At 38.5% G+C, this 21,323-nt stretch overlaps 1 protein-coding gene across 1 annotated transcript in view; it reads left to right on the top strand.

Moving 5' to 3' along the window:
* Positions 1 to 21,323, top strand: part of slc7a8a (solute carrier family 7 member 8a) — a 28,440-nt gene extending 7,117 nt beyond the window's left edge. Inside the window, exons 2-11 of the mRNA XM_041779481.1 lie at positions 1,881 to 2,085; positions 6,724 to 6,875; positions 14,439 to 14,564; positions 15,206 to 15,359; positions 15,709 to 15,832; positions 16,014 to 16,117; positions 16,274 to 16,370; positions 16,484 to 16,633; positions 17,227 to 17,404; positions 18,712 to 21,323. Of these exons, the coding sequence (XP_041635415.1) occupies positions 1,881 to 2,085; positions 6,724 to 6,875; positions 14,439 to 14,564; positions 15,206 to 15,359; positions 15,709 to 15,832; positions 16,014 to 16,117; positions 16,274 to 16,370; positions 16,484 to 16,633; positions 17,227 to 17,404; positions 18,712 to 18,866 (1,445 nt within the window). The 3' untranslated portion in view covers positions 18,867 to 21,323. The remainder of the gene's footprint in view (positions 1 to 1,880; positions 2,086 to 6,723; positions 6,876 to 14,438; positions 14,565 to 15,205; positions 15,360 to 15,708; positions 15,833 to 16,013; positions 16,118 to 16,273; positions 16,371 to 16,483; positions 16,634 to 17,226; positions 17,405 to 18,711) is intronic.

Raw genomic sequence — 21,323 nt, 5'->3', positions numbered from 1 at the left:
AGGAAATAAAGCTGACAGAATTCCTAGACCAATGCCTCTGATTTAACCTAATGAGATGCACTAGACTAACATTTGGCCACATTCTGCACTTATCTCTACAAAGCTGCGAGTTAAACATTGTAGTTCACTGGCAGTTGTAACAGGAAACAGTATCATTCATATCTTTGACTTTTGTACTGTAAAATGCCACCTAGCCTATCGTCCTGTTATGATTAAAGCCTTCAACCTTTGACCCTGGCGCCAGCTTTATTGTCCGTTGAGTTCAGACACAGTCAACCCTGTCAGCTGAAACATATCATAGGCCCCTGACCTCTGCTTTGTTGTAAGAGCATCTTTTTCATGTTGGACCAGGACTCAATCGTCCATCCTTCCATAATTCGCCTCCTGTGTAAACCGCCTGGCACTCTGATTCTCATTGAACCTGTCAGGGCATTATTCTCCCCCCTTTTACCTCATTCCTTTTTCCTTGTTGAACTCTTTCAACCCGTTTGCTCTCTTGCTTCATTTGCTCATAAGTCTTTGCTAAGTCAGCGGATTACAGGTTCCCCGATTCACTGCTGTTCTCTCTAGTTTTCTTCCTCTTCAAATCTCACTGTCTGCTCATGACCTCATTCTTTTTCCTGCTCATTTTGTCTGTTTGCCCTAAACATCTGAATAACTATAGCAAGTAACCTTACCAAAATAAAAGCTCTATAGACATATTTTAGCAGCCTAAAGATTTGCTCTTAAACAACAAACTTTATTTTATCCAGCTATTGGTTCATTCATTCCCAATCAATATATCATGTTATTCAGTACAAAAAAGGAATATGAACTTCTGGAGTCTGGTTATCTCATTGAGGTTGCCAAGTTTGCTACACTAACCCCCTTTACAACTATAAATATTGTTTTCTTTTAAATCCCTTGAAATGCAATTAAAAAAAGATCATTAAAAATGTATTTTGCTGGCGTTTCATCATATTTGAGAGGGGTCTGGCTGCAGACCGTACATTTCTAGCGGCCTCTTTCACAGACTGGTCATCTGAGACGCTGTATACCTCAGAAAGGAAGAGCCGTGATTTGTGAGCACAACAACATAGCTATGCTAGCTACATAATTGGCATTACTACATATGCCAATGTAGCTTAAATTGCTTAAGTAATGGGAGTTTTAGCAAATGTAGCTAAGGCTAACATTACTATGTAGATAACATAACTATGTAGTTCATGTAGCTGCTTTATGAGCTTAGCTTTAGATAGGTTAGGTACGTAGCTCTGTAGTCTATAGCTAAGTTAGCTTGATCAATGTAAGCTTAGCAAATGTAACTAAAGCTAACTTAGCAACATAGATATGTAGCTTATAGCTGCTTTGTTAGCTTAGTTTTAGATAGGTCAGCTATGTAGCTCTGTAGTCTATAGCAACGTAAACTTGAGCAATGTAAGCTTTAGCAAATATAGCAAAAGCCAACTTAGCAACATAGCTAACTAGCTGCTAATTAGCTACGCAGCTCCCTTTATCTACATAACTTACATAGCTAACAGGAGCTATGTTAGCTACACTCGCTGTGTTAGAATGTTTTCATGGAGCACAATTTTTTTTCTGTAAGCAGACTATTTACTCAATTTATTGAAGGTTTTGTTATCAGGTTTTGCAGGTCAGGCTTTTGACTTTTCACTTTTGGTATCCTAACCATAACCGTAAACTTAAGTTCAATCTTATTTTTTTGTAAGTTGTAGCGTGTATTTTTGTCCTGAGATATATGGCATCACAGACGGTCTGTGAGTGTGGACATCAGACATGTACCATCTGCAGCCAGACTATCTTGGATTATTCACCCACAAAGCTTCACAACCCGTCACAAAAAATGCACCCAAAACCCTAAACCCTCTTCTCTCTGTCAGGTAACATCATTGGCTCAGGTATCTTCGTCAGTCCTAAGGGAGTGATGGAGAACGCCAGCTCCGTGGGCGTGGCCCTAGTCGTCTGGATCATCACAGGCGTCATCACTGCCATTGGAGCGCTGTGCTACGCTGAGCTGGGTGTCACCATCCCCAAATCTGGGGGTGACTACTCTTACGTCAAGGACATCTTTGGCGGGCTGGCAGGGTGAGTGAAAATGAGACATTTGTATAAGACACAAAGTCATCAGCATATACGGGAATAATCAGAGGTGTTATTTAAGAACATGTAGAAGCAGGTGTGTTATTAGTCAGCAAGCAAATTACATCAAAAGAAATGACATTGTTCAACAGAAATATGGTTTTCAAAAAGAGACAGAGTGACTCAGTTTAAGCAACATGCAGGAAACTGGTAGGGGTTTGTGGCTTATGGGTTAGATGGGGAGTTTTTCAGTTTAACACTTTCTGATCTGGTGTTTTTCACTGCTACTATATCTTTGTAAAATGGTTGAGAAGTTGAATGAATTTTGATGGGTCACTTTGTAGAGATTTTGAGCCTGATTTGTTTTTGTTGAAACTTTTCACCTGTAAGTCAGACTAGTACTGTCTGTTGGTTCACTTAGGTGCTTACCATTAAGTACATGACCCAGTTTTCTTGAGGAGGGGGCCTCTGAAACAGTTAAAGATAATTTGGCATGGATTTAGGTGAGCATACCAACATGTCAAGATATTTCTCTTTACCCGGTTGAATGAGTCTGCTGACGTATGCCACATTTCATGACCCAGAGTGGGGGGTCTTTAGTGAGTATGCAGCTTGGACGTCCTTCCAGTGTCATTTCTGGGCTCTGTCCTAAAGCTTATCGTTTGGCTTTGAAGTCTGTATATTTAGTAAGAAAAGCACAAAAGCCCGCTTGGGGTGGTCTTAGGAGCAGAACGGGTCAAAAAAACAAGGGATTCATCTGGGCGACTTGGACTCTATTCCCATGTGAAACAAGTAGTCCCTGTTTGCTTCTCTTGGAGGCTGACTTATTTTTAGGTAATGTAAATGTCAGTTACTTAACATACATAGTATGTACAGTGCTATCACTACAGCAGAATTTTTACACACATGCCTCATGAGAAAGACATGTTTTTTTTTTTAAGTACAAGAACTTTTCTATTATATCCCATCAAAATAGCAAGGATTTTACCGTTATATTAAGTGTTATCTAAAGTGGACCTAAAAATCCAAATTTTTGACAGCCTTACATACTTCCCTGATCTATGTAACCCAGCATACATATAGTGCCTATCAAAAGTATTCACCCTTCCTTTTTGTGGATTTTACTAATTAATCATTGTCAACATAATTTAACTTTTTTTTTTAACCATAAAATTACAAAAAAACACTTCTTGAATGTCAAAGTGAGAACAAATTTCAACAAAATAATGTCATTTACACAAAAATATGTTAGGTAAAAAAGTGATTGCATAAATAATTACCCCCTTTAAATGGCTGACCTTATGCAACAGAGGTCCAGCCAATTGGTGCTAGTAGTCCCACAATTGAAGTGGGATCGCCTGAGTGCAGTGAATGTGTCTCAGGCGATTGTAGTTTAAAGACACCTGTGTCTGAAAGATCAAGTCACTGGTTAAACAGTATTCCTGGCCACCATTACACCATGAAGGCAAAAGAACATTCCAAGCAACTCAGAGAAAAGGTTATTCAAAAGTGTAAGTCAAAGGTTGAAAATAAAAAAAAATACCCAGTTAATCCCATCATCAAGAAATGGAAGGAATATGGCACATATGTAAATCTGGTTAGATCAGGCCGTCCTCACAAAGACAAGACACTATGTTTGGCAGACAGCAAACCCCGCACATCATCACAAATACACCATCCCCAAGCACTGTGGTGGCAGCATCATAATGTGGGAATACTTCTTAGCAGCTGGCAGTGAAAGGCTTGTAAAGGTAGAGGGTAAAATGAATGGAGGACCATCTTATTTAGCTTCATAGCTTCACAGAAATGGTTTAAAGACAACAAGGTGGATGCTCTGGAATGACTGAGTCAAAGCCAAAGAGAATTTGTGACTAGACTTGTAAAGAGGTGTTCATACCTGATCACTGTGCAATCTGACAGAGCTTGAGCTGTTTTGCAAAGAAGAATGGAGTAAAATTATAGTGTTCAGATGTGCAAGTCTGATTCAGACCTATCCACACAGACTCAGTGCTGTGGTTTCAGCCAAAGATGCATCTACTAAATACTGACTTGAAGGTGGGGAATATTTACGCAGTCACTTGTTTTACATTATAAATTTTTATATGACATTATTTTGTAGAAATGTATTTTCACTTTGACATTAAAGAGATTTTTTATCAGAAAATCCAAATTAATATTGGCCATGATTGATGGGAAAAAAAAAAACAATTTTTAAAGGTACTGTATGTTATGTACCCTGGTTTGAAACATGACCATGTACAAATGGTATTTCCTATTTAGGCCCATATCACAGCCTTTCTACTTTAGGTAACCAAGTCATTTTTAATAGTAAATAAAACCAAACTATGACAGTTTCACAGCTTTACACTGTCATTGTGGAGTGCATACTTGCAAGCTGCCACCCATGACAAGATAGGAGAAGAAGATAAACCCGTCAAACCCACATACAGTAACTCTGACTAAGTTTTTAAAACTCTCATTCCCACAACTGCAGTGTAGTTTCACAAAGAGTTACAAATGTCAGGCAGCTGTGGGGGTTTAACGGTTGGGGTTTCCTTGCAGCCCACCACCCTCTTTCATTCATCCATAAGTGGTGAGCTTTAACATATAGGCTCTTACGGTAAGCTCTTGGGAACCTCACTAGGGTAATTTCCCTCCAAACAATATTGTTTGTTAGCGTAGATTTCACACACTGTGCTTTTTTGTGAGGACTGTAAACACAGATTAGACCATTGTTTTATCACAAGGATACATATAATCAGAGTATTCTGGGAGAGGAATTCACCCAGACAAAACAGCCATTGATTGTTTTTGTCCCTTTGTACAGGAGCTATCAATACACATCAATGAAGTTTTACCCTTAGAGACTTTGTAGTTCACGGCTTTAGAAGTGTCGCGGCCTCAACGTTTCCCTGTGCCCTCTGTGTAGGATAAATAAGCTGCATTCAAGAGCTGTTTGTTATTGTTGTTCTGCTCCTTTTATCCCTATGAGTGTGTTCAAGGAGGTGTGTCATGTTTGCTTGTGTGTTTAAGTCAGTAACCGCATTGACAGTAATGCTAACATCACCATGTGGCGGATGGATGAACATAAGCAAGTAGAAAAAAGGGAAGCGCTTGCAAATATGAGCTCTTAAAGCTGGAATGGATGGCTTTTCAGACTAATGAGGATTGGTTGTCTACAAGGACAACCAATCCTCAACAAACATTATCGGGGCTATCATTTTTCAAACATAAACACATGCATTCCTGTAAGATACAATCCCCTCAACACAGTCATGTGTAATGATCCCTCTGTAAGCTTTCAGAGAATTTTATGGAAAAACCGCTCGCTTCATCTCTGCTGCTAAAACCATCCTGCTCTCCATCTCACCTCACCCCCAGCATGCTCTCCCTCCTCTGTAATAATCTGTTGGTTTAGCTCCTGCCAGTCTGTGTCATCAGTGTGTGACTCATCTGTGCTACTTTGAAAGCCTGCCTCCTTGAGAATCTTTTTTGTTAGCATTAATATTGGGCCTTTATTAAAATCAATCCATCAGTGTCAGCAGCTGTCTGGAGGTAATGCAATATTGGCTTCTGATACTGTCGTCTGAAATGAACTTGTCTCCAAGAAAGCATCTTTCTGGCAGAGGAAAATCCCAAAATACAGAAAGTAGCTGACAACTACCCCACCCAAAAACCACAAAAAAAGCTTGATATTGGGAGTAATACAAGTAAAGCTGATGACAAGTGTTATTTTGTGTTGAAATACTGGTGAATCATGTTCGTCTATGTCTGTTGTATTAAGATTGCCTGAGTCACTTCATTTAAACCATCTGCCAGACGGACATTCTTTAGTCTAGTTCATTGTGCAGTTTTCTTTTTTAAATGGCCTTGTCTAAATATATCTTCAAAGGGTTTTCTGCTGAGAAGCAAAAAAGAAGCTTAGTGTTACTCCATGCAGGACACAATAGTCATGCGCCCAGCCATGATCAGCTGACGGCCAGCTGATACCAATTATCACCTCCCAGCTCCCACAGCCAATCACAGTTCTTCCTCTCAACACAGTGGTGCATTCAAATACTATGTGCTTCTCACTAATCTCTACTTGTATTAAAGCTGATGCATTATGCCGCTGCTGCTGGCAAAGCTCAACCTCCTCCACCCTAGCCTACTCCTTTACAGCATAAAGCTTGTTCTCAAGTCATTCAACAAGACAAATATCATCATATTTTTATTTTCTTGGTTGCCCCTCAGGATTTCTGTACTTTTCTGACATAAAGCAAACTTCTGTGGTGAATCACAGATCCTCCTAACTTCACAGGGTATACCATGACAGAAGTGAAACTCTGGTAAATGATAGCAGTCATCTTTTTAGATCAAGTTTCTATTTCAGTCAACTTTTAACAGAATGGGGTTTCCCGCGCTTTGTCCCGAGGCTTTCACAGAATTTAATTGTCTCAAACTGTTAACAGTTTTGTCTGCTGAAATTCTTTGGCTTAAATCTCAAAATGTAGTAAAATGTCCAATGTGATATGTTCAAATAACTAATGTAATCACAGAAAGTTATAAAACTTAAACTTAAGACAACAAAAATCTATGAAAGTTTATATCTAAGTAGTTTTTTCTTTGTTTTAAATGTTTAATTTTTATCCATTTTGCATGCAGGTTCCTGCGTCTCTGGATCGCTGTGTTGGTGATCTACCCGACTAACCAGGCCGTTATAGCACTGACATTTTCTAACTACGTACTGCAGCCTCTGTTCCCCACCTGCTTCCCTCCGGAGAATGGTCTGCGTCTTCTGGCTGCTGTCTGCCTCTGTGAGTAACACATTCGGATAAGTCTGTGTCCAGATTAACAGTGCTTAAACTTATTCAACTGCAGCACTTTCAGTTTTGAAGATGTCTCCCCCAACTGTGCTAGACACATAATGCAAGTCAACATAAGCGAGAAAATACTGTGGGCTTATTGTGTGCAACACTTGTTTGACCACAGTTTTTTTGTGTCACGACCATGGCAGCAGCTCTCATTACAGGAATTTTAACAAGTCATAAACTATAGCTCATATCTACCAAAGCATACCTTCCTCTACTTTTGTTTGAGCCAAATCATTTGCTTTAACAAAACTTTCTCTTAGGTTAAATGACTAAAGAATAGTCTGAGCAGAGTAACAATTTGAATTTTTAAAAGAAATACCAATTCAAGTACCACTTCATTGCATATAGTTTAAATTAGCTAACTTATGTTAGTTGGTGGCTAGCTTATGCTTGCTCAAAAAAAACACAATAGAAACCCAATGAGATTAGAACTACAGCCAGCTGTTTTTTTACTTGCCTTCTTGAAGTATACAATTTGTGGACTGTCAGAGTACAGCAGTGGGTTTAAGAAGAGGGTAGTTTCTGTGGAAGTATGATTTGTATACATTTGTTTAACCTTATAAGCAGGGGATTAACATGAGGCCCAATGACTTTGACCACAAAAATCCAATTACTTCAACTTTTGGTCAGAGTGGATGTCTGAGATAAAAAATCTCTCAAAAGCTGCCTTAGATATCTCTTTGACAGTAACAGGAGGCCTAATAAAGTTGACCTTTGTCCTGTGACATCCAAAACCATATCAGTTTAACCTTGAATCAGAGTGGACGTCTGAAGAGGGTCCCTCGAAGCAAACCTCAAAAATGTAATCACAGAAGAAAATCCATCAGAGTTCTTACAGAATGGCCCATACAGATAGATAGATGGACTGATCACATAAAAACTAAGCCTCCAGCCTTGGCTATTACTAGCACAGCATTGAATTAGCATGCTTTTGTCGAAGGTTAAAACAAATCAACCTTTAAACACCATCTAAGTCCATGAATTATCTCAGTATGTCTTAATTGTTCAAGACACAAAACATGTTCATAGACAAACTACACTCATAGTTGTGTAGATGGCAGCAAACATAAAATGACACAGTGGTGTTTTGACACTTGGTATGCAAATTATATCAGATTAGACTTGTAAACTTGTTAAGTTTAGAGGTGCTGCTGCACAGGGTTTGTCACAGTTTAAAAAGTTGGTGCTAACATTTCCACTATTTCCTGTCATGCTAAGTGTCTAACTAAACTCAGCTAAGCTAAAGCTAAGGCAGCTGGTTTTTGCCTAAAATTAACCTGGTATTAGTTTTCATACCTCTGGAGGAAAATGGAATTGATCTAAATTTAAAGTAAAAATTTTGATTCCCATGTAGACGGGCTAACAGCTCCACAGTGTGATAACACGACCCATATGGCCTGAAGAAATAGAGCAATAGTGGAGTACTTGTTCAGACCTGTTAAATTTTGAAGCCAAGACTGGTTTAAAAAGTATAAAGACATAGCCACAGTTTAAATGCAGAGACACTTGTTGATGGAAAGATATTCTTACTAGCTAACATGCTGTACTGAACATTGTGAGGTAATCTCAGTAGCCCATGCTCCACTGCTGCAGCATAGCTTTGTTGGTTGCATAATTAACACTATTAAAGTAATTTCAAGCAGTCTGACTGGATTTATCCAGTTTATGTCTCACTCTCACCCAGTTTCTCTCTACCTTCTGCTTTTTAACCCTCAGTCATGAAACTGAGGACAATAAGAGTTAGCTAAGAAGCTCTGAGCAATGGATGTGTGGAAAGATGAATGGATAAATGTGTTGCCGCTGACATGACAGTAGTTGATTTGAATCCTTCGACAAAGTTCACACACTCAGGCCAAATACTGCAGGTAGTCTTCAGACAGAGGAGAAGACTGTGTGTATTGTGTGTGTGTGTGAGTGCTAAGCTTGAGGGGGATTACAAATAAACACTGTTCCCTGATATAACCTGTCAAATAACATGTCACTTTAAGATTTTTTAAGGTGTTCTGCAGTCACTGCTTGTAGCCAAAGCAATAGTGAAGACCTTTTCTTGTTTTGAATGGTTTATAAAGAGTACAGATGGTTTTCTAACATCATGTTCTTCTAATAGTTGCTGAATGGGGTTGTCCTTAAAGGTTTTTAGATTTTTTTTTACTGAATTCTTGTTTAAGTAAGGGAAAAAGTTAGCTTTTTTCTTTTTTTCCACAGTCAAACTAGAAAAGTAGTCACTGTAGGAAAGTGTGTATTATTTTCTTCTATATCTATATTTTATTCATCATAATCAGAAGATAATGGCACAGGTCAACAAATCCAGGGCTACTGAAGAAAGTCATTAATCAAAGTGTCTAGAACTTGAGGCATCTTCAAAATCTTCCATCAAATATAAAGTAAAAGTAACAGTGGTTCCAAAATGGAGCCATGTGGAACACCATATATTACCCAAAGAGTTCTTGAAATAAAGCCTGGTTATATTATGAGTTTTTAGATATAACAGCATATTTTTACCCCAGATATAGGGTAAGACAGTATCATTTATAAGATTATAGTTTCGGTTGATTTGCAAAAGTTGCCAGGCCAAATGTTCAGTTAATGATTTATAACAATAACAACTACTGACAAACTGTGCTTATTGAACACAAGATAATCAATTTTAAATGTTTAGAAACTTAAATAACTATTCTTTACTGATGATGTTTTCCCGAGGTAGCCTCTGTTGGCCTTCCTGTTAGGTTTTACAGCATGGAATCCCTACATTAAGAAGCAATGCACAATAACAAGTTTGTCCTCAGTGAACCAAGGGATCAACTATACTTCAGCTCTGCTGACAAACAAGTTAAGTTGGTCAGTCGGGTAAGATTTTTCAAAAACATTCCAGCAGATTTGACGAATCATCTGATCTTGCTGCAGTTAGCCTTGCAGTTAACCATACCCAAAAGCTTTTAAAATTATATATCTATCTGCTGATGATATTTACAGTGCCTATAAAAAGTATTCACACTCTCTCCCATCTCAGCTGTTGAAGCTTGTAACTCCCTCAGGGTAGTCATGGGTGTCTCGGTGGCCTCTCTCACTAGTCTCCTTCTTGCACAGTCACTCAGTTTGTGAGGATGGCCTCATCTAGGGTGATTTAGACATAAATTTAACTGAACACAAGGAGATGTTAAGTTCCTTGGACATTTTTTGGTATCCATCCTGTGACTTACACTTTTCAATAATCTTTCTCTGAGATGCTTGGAGTGTTCTTTTGTCTTCATGGTGTAATGGTAGCCAGGAATACTGATAACCAGTGGTAAATTAGATCAGTCACTTTAAAGGGTGTGAGTATTTATGCAGTTACTTTTTAATTATTTAATTGACATTGTGTTGTAGAAATCCGTTTTCACTTTGAAACTGAGGAGATTTTTTTGTAATATTTTGCCCCCCCCCCAAAAAAAAACATATTACATCGACCATAATTTGTTCATTAAATCAGTAAATGAGTAAAACATCCAAGGGGGTAAATATATTTTATAGGCACTATATGTAGAATAAACAACACATTAAATACCAGTGTACAGTATGTTGTAGTTTGAGCCCAAGAGCACGACCTATTTCTGACTAATTTTTTAATTTGGTGGTGTGCTTTTGAAGGCATCGTGCAATCAAGAGGAATGAAAAACACACCCTCCTTGGCAGATGAGGCATTGACATTTACAAGATGGCACGGCCCTGGAGGCTTTGTAACTTTTTTTTTTTTTTTTTTTTTTTTTTTTTTTGAGACACGCTTTGACCTACATTTAGTTACCTGCTTCCTCATTGTCCCACTTCCATGAATGCCCAGAGGCAGAGTATGCTCAGATCTGCCATTAGTTCTACATACCTTTTTTAAATTTTATTAATTTTTTTTTTTTTTTTTTTTTTTTTTTGTGGAATGACTCTGACTGGCTTTGCAACTGAGAAGTTTGTTTTTCTATGCTAGTGTCTAACATGTTGTCAGGCAGATAACCTGTCTTTTTTTTGGATATATTTTTATTCTTGCTTTGGTGTTGTTGTTCAGGTGAAAAGTAGATGAGAGGGAACCTGTTGCCCCACAACTCTGATGTCATCCTTGTTTATCTGTGTCTGTGGTTTCCTAAATTTATCTCCTTGCGGAATATTATATAATCGCATGCCGGATATAACCTTGTGCATTTAAATCATAGTAAGATTTCTTGACAGCGATACCAAATGCTGCCAGTTCCTAGCCGGGTTTATTTCATCTGCAAAGGTTTTCCAAGGTGCACAGTTACAAAAACATGTGGGCTTGCATTAGCTGATTGGGGTGGGGGTGTGTGTGGGGGGGTGTCTCCCAGGGGTCCGTCTCTTCCTACAGATGGCAAAGGGCGAGGTCATAACTCAGTCATGTTTTTTCCAGCAGGCTCATAGTTAACTCAGCAAGTTTCCTCACACATTTTGTATACTCAGCTTACCGACAGCTGAATGGCCCTGTGGCTCTTGAGTTTCTTAGAATGTGTCGCCAGGTGTTTACTCGGAGCCTGTCAGTCAAATCAGAGGGTTAGAAAGGACACGGGTTTTTTTTTTTGTTTTTGTTTTTTTTTTGTGGTGGTTAAGAGATTTAAGGTGCAGTTGTTCCAGCCAGTTGTAGGTTAGGTAACTGTGCCTCTGTGAAACCAAATCATAATCTGAGCTGCTTGAGCGTTCTGTCTTGTTTCCTGTTTTTCTTTTTTGCATGTGTCTTCACTCGTGTCAGCAGTGGGTTTAAGAAGAGGGTAGTTTCTGTGGAAGTATGATTTGTATACATTTGTTTAACCTTATAAGCAGGGGATTAACATGAGGCCCAATGACTTTGACCACAAAAATCTAATTACTTCAACTTTTGGTCAGAGTGGACGTCTGAGATAAGTTTGAAAAAAATCTCTCAAAAGCTGCCTTAGATATCTCTTTGACAGTAACAGGAGGCCTAATAATGTTGACCTTTGTCCTGTGACATCCAAAACCTAATCAGTTTAACCTTAAATCACAGTGGGCATTTAAGAAACACTTGAAGAGGGTCCCTCGAAGCATTCGAGGTATCACATTCAGAAGCAAAAAGTGAACATGAGCCCCAATTACTGTGACATTTAACCTCAAAAACGTAATCATTTTGCGCAGAACAAAGTCCATCAGAGTTCTTGCAGAATGGCCCATACAGATAGATAGATGGACTGACCACATAAAAACTAAGCCTCCAGCCTTGGCTATCACTAGCACAGCATTGAATTAGCATGCTTTTGTCGAAGGTTAAAACAAATCAACCTTTCAACACCATAGTTGTGTAGATGGCAGCAAACATAAAATGACACATTGGTGTTTTGACACTTGATGTGCAAATTATATCAGATTAGACTTGTAAACTTGTTAAGTTTAGAGGTGCTGCTGCACAGAGTTTGTCACAGTTTAAAAAGTTGGTGCTAACATTTCCACTTTTTCCTGTCATGCTAAGTGTCTAACTAAACTCAGCTAAGCTAAAGCTAAGGCAGCTGGTTTTAGCCTAAAATTAACCTGGTATTAGTTTTCATACCTCTGGAGGAAAATGGAATTGATCTAAATTTAAAGTAAAAATTTTGATTCCCATGTAGACGGGGCTAGCAGCTCCACAGTGTGATAACATGACCCATATGGCCTGGTCACTCTCCCCTCAAAACAGCCCTTCTACGTCTACTGTTGTAGGTCTTTTTGCAGAGGAAGTTTTAAAGTTGCAACTTTTCCCTCCGCAGCCCCATTGAAACACCCACACACGGAATCAAAAACATCTGCACAACAGCCACAGCTCGTCTGTTTATGTGCTCCCCACAGATCAGCTCAGAGTTATTTAATATGAGTCAAACAGGCCAATTACTTAATGGCACCCCATTGGCTTGAACTCACTGGCCTGTTGCACCCAGCAGTACGGATCAAATCCATTAACTTTATCCCTGTAAAGTATGCCTTGGGTTCAGATGCATTCTAAATATGTTCTGGTGCTTTATTCAGACTTGATGAGGGGGGTGTGGTTGAAAACATTATTACGAATACCAAAGAGGTTAAACAACCTTACAAAATGCATTAAATTAAATTGCAGCCTGTGTTCAAATGGTGTCAAACTAGTGTGTAATATCCAGTACCGTATATGATCAAAAAAGTACATTCTGATGATCTACAAACTAAAATATCAACAGATTTATTTGGGTGTTTTTTGCCTTTATTGTAGAGATAGAAAAGTAGATAGTCGGAAATAAGGACAAGAGGGTGCAATGCAATGAAAGAACCACAGGCTGGATGTGACCACTAGACCATCTGCACCCAATACAATACAATACAATACAAGAACTTTATTTATCCCTGAAGGGAAATTCAATATTCATGGATTTCAATTCCTTTCCCTTTTTAATATGGTTGGAAATTAGCAGAGGCCTAAAGGTAAAACAATCTGCAGAGTCTGGTTGTAGACCACAGACCTGAAACCAGTTAGCTGGGACAATGTATTTCCAGTTTTTAATTTTTTTTTTTTTTTTTTAACTTTATTCAAACAAAATCTGGAAGTTACATTCATAAAATAATCACATTGCAAACATTATAGACTGACCAACATTTCATAGCAGTCTAATCAAGGATTAAACTATGTATAATTTAAGAAGTAGTTACGCTAACATGGGCTTGCTTTAGCTGTAATAACTTTAGCCAAGTCTAATGTAGCTACGCTAGCTACATAGTTAACATTACTACTTAATCCAATGTAGCTACATTAGCTTTGTTCAAAGCTAAAGTGAGCGACAGTTCACTTACCTACTTCTAAAATGGGTCTGGCTTTATCAAACATAGCATAAAGTAGCGTAATAGTGTATAAACTTTTACACCTTATTGTTTTTATGTTTACATTACATAAATAGGATAACCAGAGTCATTTGAACAGTTAGTGGTGCATGTGTTAATATCAGCTACCTGCAGAAGCTCAGGCAAGAGATAACTTCATAAAGATACAAGGTGTGTGAGATAACGAGTGAAGTTCAATGCGATGATGCAGCAGCGAAGTCAAAGGTCACTGCGGACGTTCAGTGTTCAGACACGTCACGTTATGTATTCAGCTTTTAATCTCTCTATCTACTCACCATAGATCAACTCTCTCTCCATGGAGAAAACATGGAAACCTTTTACCTGAATTCTCACATCTGAGGAGTGACAGGAGTGACATGCAGTGACAGTTACCACTTTCATAATTCCTTCTTGTCTTAGGAAATGATCAACAGTAACAGACAATACAAGGACAGTTCATCCACCACAATAAAACACTGAGCACATAAACCTTTAATCTCACTCGACACTACAATCATTTCCTAACCTGTTGGCACAAACTCCCATTGGGCAATCGATTAGAATTCAAACGTGCAAACTTTCAGAGATATCAGTACTTCAGGCTAAAATTGTATGTATCTCAAAGATACTTGAGAGAAAACTTGATGGAAAAATTTAATTTTGAGGAATAAAACCATCTGTTTTATCTTTTGTCTCTAGTACTGCTGACCTGGGTGAACTGCTCCAGTGTGAGGTGGGCCACCAGGGTGCAGGACATTTTCACCGCTGGCAAGCTCCTGGCTCTGGCCCTCATTATCATCATGGGCATCGTGCAGATCTGCAAAGGTAAGGATTGTCTGCTGGTTCCTGTGTCTATGGCGGGAAAATTCATAACGCGGTCACTGGGGACATCTCCGGGTCATTGAGTTGCTGAGGGGGGCCCTTGTATTTCTGATATCAGCACGCCTGTGTGGGTGCACTGTCACAACAAGGCTGAGGGTCAGTTGTTTCAGGGGCCACAAAGAGTTGGTCCTCTATATCAACAAGGGAATTTCAGTGTATTTCAAGGTTAATGAGGAGTTTAGTGGCTGATTCACATAGAAACTTGAGGTTATATATGAGGGGAAAGCATTAACTCTGAAAATGCGCATTGAGACAGGATTTAAAGGGAAAAAACTACAATAAAGGATAAAGAAACCAAGCAGATTTCTCAGGGGATTTTTCAAATAAGTCACATAACATGGATTTACAGAATGACTTTTACAACCTGTTTTACACATGTGGGCTCTTTAAGAAGATGGTTTCCAGCTGGAGGAAGCCCAGACTCTAGTGGAAACCAGTTTGTTTACCCTCAGAGCACAAACAACTTCAACAAAAACAAAGATGACCTACTATGTTAGAAAACCTGACCAAATTTGTCAATGTAAAGCTCTCTAATGAGTTTAAACTCCCCTTAATCTTTCACTTTTTTCTCTCTCCACGTATAGGAGAGTACTACTGGTTGGAGCCAGCCAACGCCTTTGAGCCCTTCCAGGAGTACGATGTTGGTCTTATAGCTTTAGCCTTTCTACAAGGCTCCTTCGCCTACGGAGGCTGGAACTTCCTTAACTACGTCACGGAGGAGCTGGTGGACCCCTATGTGTAAGAAAAATTACTTCCTAGGAATGATTGTGGTTAGAAATCCGCCTTCCCACAGCTCTGGCTGACTGATTTTAAAGCTGCTTGCTTGCATACCGACACAGCTTCCCAGTTTAATCCCTGATCCTTCTGTTAAAGACTTCTGAAATTTATTTAGCTTAGCATGGGAGGAGTTCCCTCTTTTATTCCGTTAATGACTGGAAATATTTGTTTTTAATTCCCTTCTAAACATTCGTTTTTAATAGCCTTGATTTCCATTTGCACACCCTCCCTAAGATGCAAGTTTTAATTTCTGTTCTGAAATGTTCCTTTCTTTGTCTCTTAAATTTGACTTTTCTTTTTTCGTCTCCAGGAACCTCCCCCGAGCCATCTTCATCTCCATCCCCCTCGTCACCTTTGTTTACGTCTTCGCCAACATCGCCTATGTCACAGCAATGAGCCCTCAGGAACTGCTCGCCTCAAACGCTGTTGCTGTGGTGAGTATGCCGTCATCAACACAGACTTTGAAAGAATGACTCTGGTGCCACCTAGTGACAACCCCTGCACTCATCAAACATGCTATCTGATACATTTTGTACCTATTCAATGTCTTTAGGAGTAATAAATGCATTAAAGCATGACAGAGTCTAACCCTCTTACCTCTGTCCTCCACCTCAGACGTTTGGAGAGAAGCTGCTGGGAGTCATGGCGTGGATCATGCCCATCTCCGTGGCTCTCTCCACCTTCGGAGGAGTCAATGGATCCCTCTTCACCTCTTCACGGTGAGTTGATATTTGCAAAAATAAAAAGATAAACAAAAAAAGGTCACATCTTAATGAAAAATTCTGACAATGGCTCTTGTGTTGCCTTAAATATTGCTGGAAAAAAGATTATATAAAAGATGAAAGGATTAACGGAATGTCACTTGTCTCCAACAGATTGTTCTTTGCTGGAGCCAGAGAAGGCCACCTCCCAAGCCTCCTGGCCATGATTCACGTTAAACGCTGCACTCCCATCCCTGCTCTACTCTTCACAGTGAGTGCTGCTCCCTGCATGACACTTTAAAGATCCTTTTTCATGTCCCCTAAGTCTGTTTTCAGCCTTTGTATCACCCTGTGTCTGAGCAACCTCTACTTCCTCCCCCTCAGTGCCTGTCCACCCTGCTCATGCTGTGCACCAGCGACATGTACACTCTCATCAACTATGTGGGCTTCATCAACTACCTCTTCTATGGAGTCACTGTCACCGGGCAGATTGTGCTGCGTTTTAAACAGCCGGACATGCACCGACCAATCAAGGTCAGTTTACAGCATGTTTTACTATTTTACCGCCATTTTTACACGTCTATCTGACAGGTTACTAAGGACAAAGACATATATCATAGTTCTGCTGCTTGATTTGAGTGTAGAACTGCCATATTTTGTGGCTTTTGGCATATTTTGCACATCATTTATCCATATTTTTTCATGACTTATTGATTTACTTGTACAGTAGTTATGAGTCAGTGGTATTTTTGGGAAATGAAAAAAAAAATATTAAAAAAGGAATAAAGAAATACACTTTTCATGCATACATAAGAAATGCAAAATTTTACATTTTTGTTTTTAGGTTGTTTTCCATTCCTTGAAGAACAACATTATGCCTTCTATTGCACAATATTCTTTTTAAAGTTATTGAAAAAAACAAAGTGGAGCTAATAAAATTCGAATATTCAGTAATTCTGATTAAAAAGCCGCCATTTACTTATAAATACTACAGTGCTGCCCTCTAGTGGTCTAAATCTGACAACAATAAAAAGGCTAACAAGAATTTAACTGTAATGATTCTGCCCCATTTTCATGTTATTGTTGTTATATGAGTTTAAAAGTTGTTGCTTTCTGTCCTCTTTCAGATCAGCCTGATCTGGCCGGTTATTTACCTCATCTTCTGGGCCTTCCTGCTCATCTTCTCCCTTTACTCTGAGCCCGTTGTGTGTGGTATCGGCCTAGCCATCATGTTAACCGGTGTCCCCGTCTATTTCCTGGGAGTCTACTGGGACAACAAGCCACAATGCTTCGATGCCTTTGTTGGTAAGTACTTATCATGCTGGAATGGTTATTTTGGATGAAGTAAATTTGACATTTTTCATATGGTATTATTATGAGAAGTTTACTCTGTGGTACTTATTTTACAAGATTTGGGCTATTAATTATCTGTCTTATTTTATGTGTGTTAAAGATTGAGTGGAGATCCTTTAAATGTCATAGTTATTTTTTGTATTGTTACAGGATGTGTGTATGCCATATTTTTCAATTTTTGATGCAAGTTACGCAAAACTTTATCAATCAAGGCCACCCATAAGATGGGATAAAGGGGAGAGCTTTCTGGGCCCAGCCAGACTTGGGGCCCATGGAGTCAGCAAATCATGGTCCACTGTAAAGTTACGCTGTGGTAACCACATTTAATTATTTTTAATGAATAATAACCACTTTTTATCAAAGCAATAAATAGATTTTTGATTAATTACTGCCCTAGTAAATAGCCCTCTGAAGAATGAAAACTTCTCTTTCTAAAAACATAATTAAAATGGGTTAAAAATCGTGGGAAAGGTGGTGAAATGAGATTCTAAAAGTAGCAGAAATGGTTACAGGTGGCAAAAATAGATAAAAGGGGCAGAAAAATGGTGAAAACTGGCAAAAACAGGTATGAAGAATGGCTATAGAGGTTAACAGTAGCATAATAGCTTAAAAGTGGCAGAAATCATCACAAAAAGTGGTGATACTAGATTAAAAAGTGGAAGGACTGGGTTTAAATTGGCAAATATGGATGGAAAAGGTCTCGAAATGGGACTAAAAAATGGGAAAATGGGTTCAAAGTGGCAAAAATGGGATAAAGGAGGCAAAAATAGGCAGAAAGTGACAGAAATGGGTTTAAAGCAGCAAAATTGGCTCAACAACACTTGAAATTGCCAAAAATGGGTATGTGTATCCATGAGAAGTGGTTAATAATGCTGAGAATGGGTCAACAGAGGCAACTGTTGGCAGAAAGTGGCAAGAATTGGTGTAGATGCCTGTAGATGCCTATTTCAATAATATGGCAACAAAAATAGATCCTTAATGTTGGACACTTTCTTATTCAAAATAATAAAAAGGAACCAAACTCCTGACACTCTCTTAATTGCTCGAATACTGAGAGCTATGTTTGCGTAACATAAAAATGGCACTCGTGAGCTGAATTTGATACAGGAGATGCCGTCTCTTTAAACTCTGGTTTTCCAGAGATTGTCATTTTAAAACACGTGGTATCAAAAAGTATAGGAAGTATTAAACATTATGACAAATTTAGCTTGTATATCTGCCTCTTCCTGTGTCATAAAGCATTTCCTTTCTCTTTTCAGATAAAATGACATACCTGGGTCAGAAATTCTGTGTGGTGGTTTACCCGGACGAGGGGAATGGCGGCGGGAGCACTGAAGAAGGAGAGGAAATGAAGGAAGCCAGGTCTCCTCTGTCCAAGGAGGACGGAGAAAACCACAAATCAGCAGACTGCTAAAACGTCCTTCATCTCCCACCTGCCTTCAAAATAAACAGACATGCTCAGACGCACCTGTGGGTGCGAGCACACACTCTCAAAACACCTGTAAACATATCGAAGTGGATTGTTGATCAAGTCTTTTTCTTTGACGTTCTTTCTTTGGATTTTAGCTTCTTATCAATCAACTTCTGTGCCAAAATAGTAAGTAGATGTTTAGAGTAATATGACCTCAAATGTTTCTCTTTGAGGACTATCAAACGTGCAATAAAAACGGTAGCAGCTTCAAAATCCTCTGATACATTTAACCATCATCAACTTTCTCCCTCCACACACTCCCTGCACACTCCTACTGTAAGAGCGATGCCTTTTTTAGTTCTTTTTTTTAAATCTAAGGACTCTTACTGTACTGTGATAGCTACACATTTATTTTTTCTTCTTTTGTTTTATGCTTTTGTTGTGAAACTTTACATCTCTTCAACACCAAAGCTGTGTTTTGATTGGTGGAGGCAGAAAATCTAATTCAGATCAAGTCATTTCATGTGTTTGAAGTACACTAAGTACTATGTTTTGTTTTTAAAGGTGTCAGTGATTCCGAGATGTTCTTCTTTTTTTATATAAAAAATATGTAATTGTGATTTTTTTTGGTATCATTGTTATTTTAGTCTAAATATGTTAATTATAGTTTTGTTGATAGTCTTTTTTCTATTCAGCATCATTTACATTTGGGCCTTTTGTTTTTACTCTTGAAGCTGTACTTTGCATCCATGACAGGTGCACAGTTCTTTTTAATTGCCTTAATTAGAATATTTTCTGAATTTAATGCCATTGCAGCTCTGTATTGAACTGCATGCATTGAAGTTTAATCCTCGTACTTTAAAGGAGTTTTAGATGTTCACGGATACGACAAGAAAAGGTGTCTGTTTTGCAATCTTAGAGTTATGGACACTACACACGAATAGTCTGTTTGAACTAGGGAGCATAAAGTAGGCACCACATGACAGATTTCACAACATTTGCATTGATTAAATGCAAACCCTTACACCGACACATGTGAATGCCTGTGTGAAAATGTGTTTTACTGCAGAAGTATTTTTGTAGCTTGCCATCTATCCTTGTTGAAATCATTTTTGTCTTTATTTAGGGTGTAAAAAGAAGAGATTTACATAAAAAATAGACTCATAAATTTAAATAGATAAGATTTTAGTGCAATATTAGTGCAGGCACCAGCAAGATGAACTTAACATCCACCCCTAAATGAACCCAGTGTTGTCTTCTAAAAATGTGTCTATATGTACCTTGTAATGTATAGAAGCCCTTAGTGGACATACATGAATTTTATTGTCTACATACTTCTACTACATATACTACTACATACTCACTAATGATTCTGACATACTTAAAAGCCTGTCATCAGCGTATAATATGACTTTTGTTTACGTATTTCTGGTCCATGATTTGGTGCGACTATTTGGTCTATAAAAACAATTCAACATTGATGATTAGTACAGCTGTGTAGTTATTTTGAGTGTTATTTAGTAACATTTTCTCAACAAAATGTTTTCTTTTATATTTATGCTGCTTATTAGCTGACTGGCTGTGCTATTGGATAGTCTGAGAGCCTCAATGCGACCACTAGTGCGACCACTGTGCTCCTGTTTCCTACTATTATACATCTGGAGATTTCTCCCATTTGCATACTATGAATGTACCACATCCTAAATGTGACGTTACATTTAGTATGAATAGTGCAAAAGTTTGTGGTTTGGACACAGTTTGTTTTCCTGTAATAACAGTAAAGTTAAGGACTTTTCTTGCTGTCTTGTATTTATCTTATGTTAATAATGCTGGTATCCTGTGATAAGTTAATTTCTCAAGACCTAATAAGTTATCATGAGAAAACAAGCTTCGATTTCTTTGTATCTAAGCCAAGATCTTAAGAAAATGTACTTTTTGTCACTGATATCCCAAGATACAAGATAAGTCAAGATGTCGAGAAAACAACAGAGTTTATGTTATCTTAGGAAAGCAGAGTAACACATGTAGATGCATGTCCTCTCAGGGCTTCCATAGAAATGACAGTAACAACACTCCTGCCACACACTATGTACTGTAGTGTCTTTCTATAATCTCCGAGTGTCTCAGGGCACCCCACTGCCTTCTCCCTACACACTGCCTAGAACCTCTGGACCATGAAAACTCAATCTGACTGATTTGCCTCTTTGCTAAAAGTCTGTTGTTTACAGATTAATTTCCTCAGGAGACTTGACCCAACAAGCTATCCCAAGATGATTATCAACAAAGTATCATGAAGTAAGGCCAGTATTGTTTAGACTTTAAGGGGAACAGGGTGTCGTGGATGTCTTTACAAGTTAATGATTGTTTTTTTGTGCCTGTATGGTTATTGTGTATGCACACAAGTCATGACAGTTTGTATATTGTCTCTTAGTTAATAAAAACCACTGACTAATGTTTGAA

The sequence above is a fragment of the Cheilinus undulatus genome, linkage group 22, assembly GCF_018320785.1.
Source record: "Cheilinus undulatus linkage group 22, ASM1832078v1, whole genome shotgun sequence".
Taxonomy (NCBI): Eukaryota; Metazoa; Chordata; class Actinopteri; order Labriformes; family Labridae; genus Cheilinus; species Cheilinus undulatus.
Note: the sequence above shows the minus strand (reverse complement) of the source record. Positions and strands in the feature narration are given on the sequence as shown.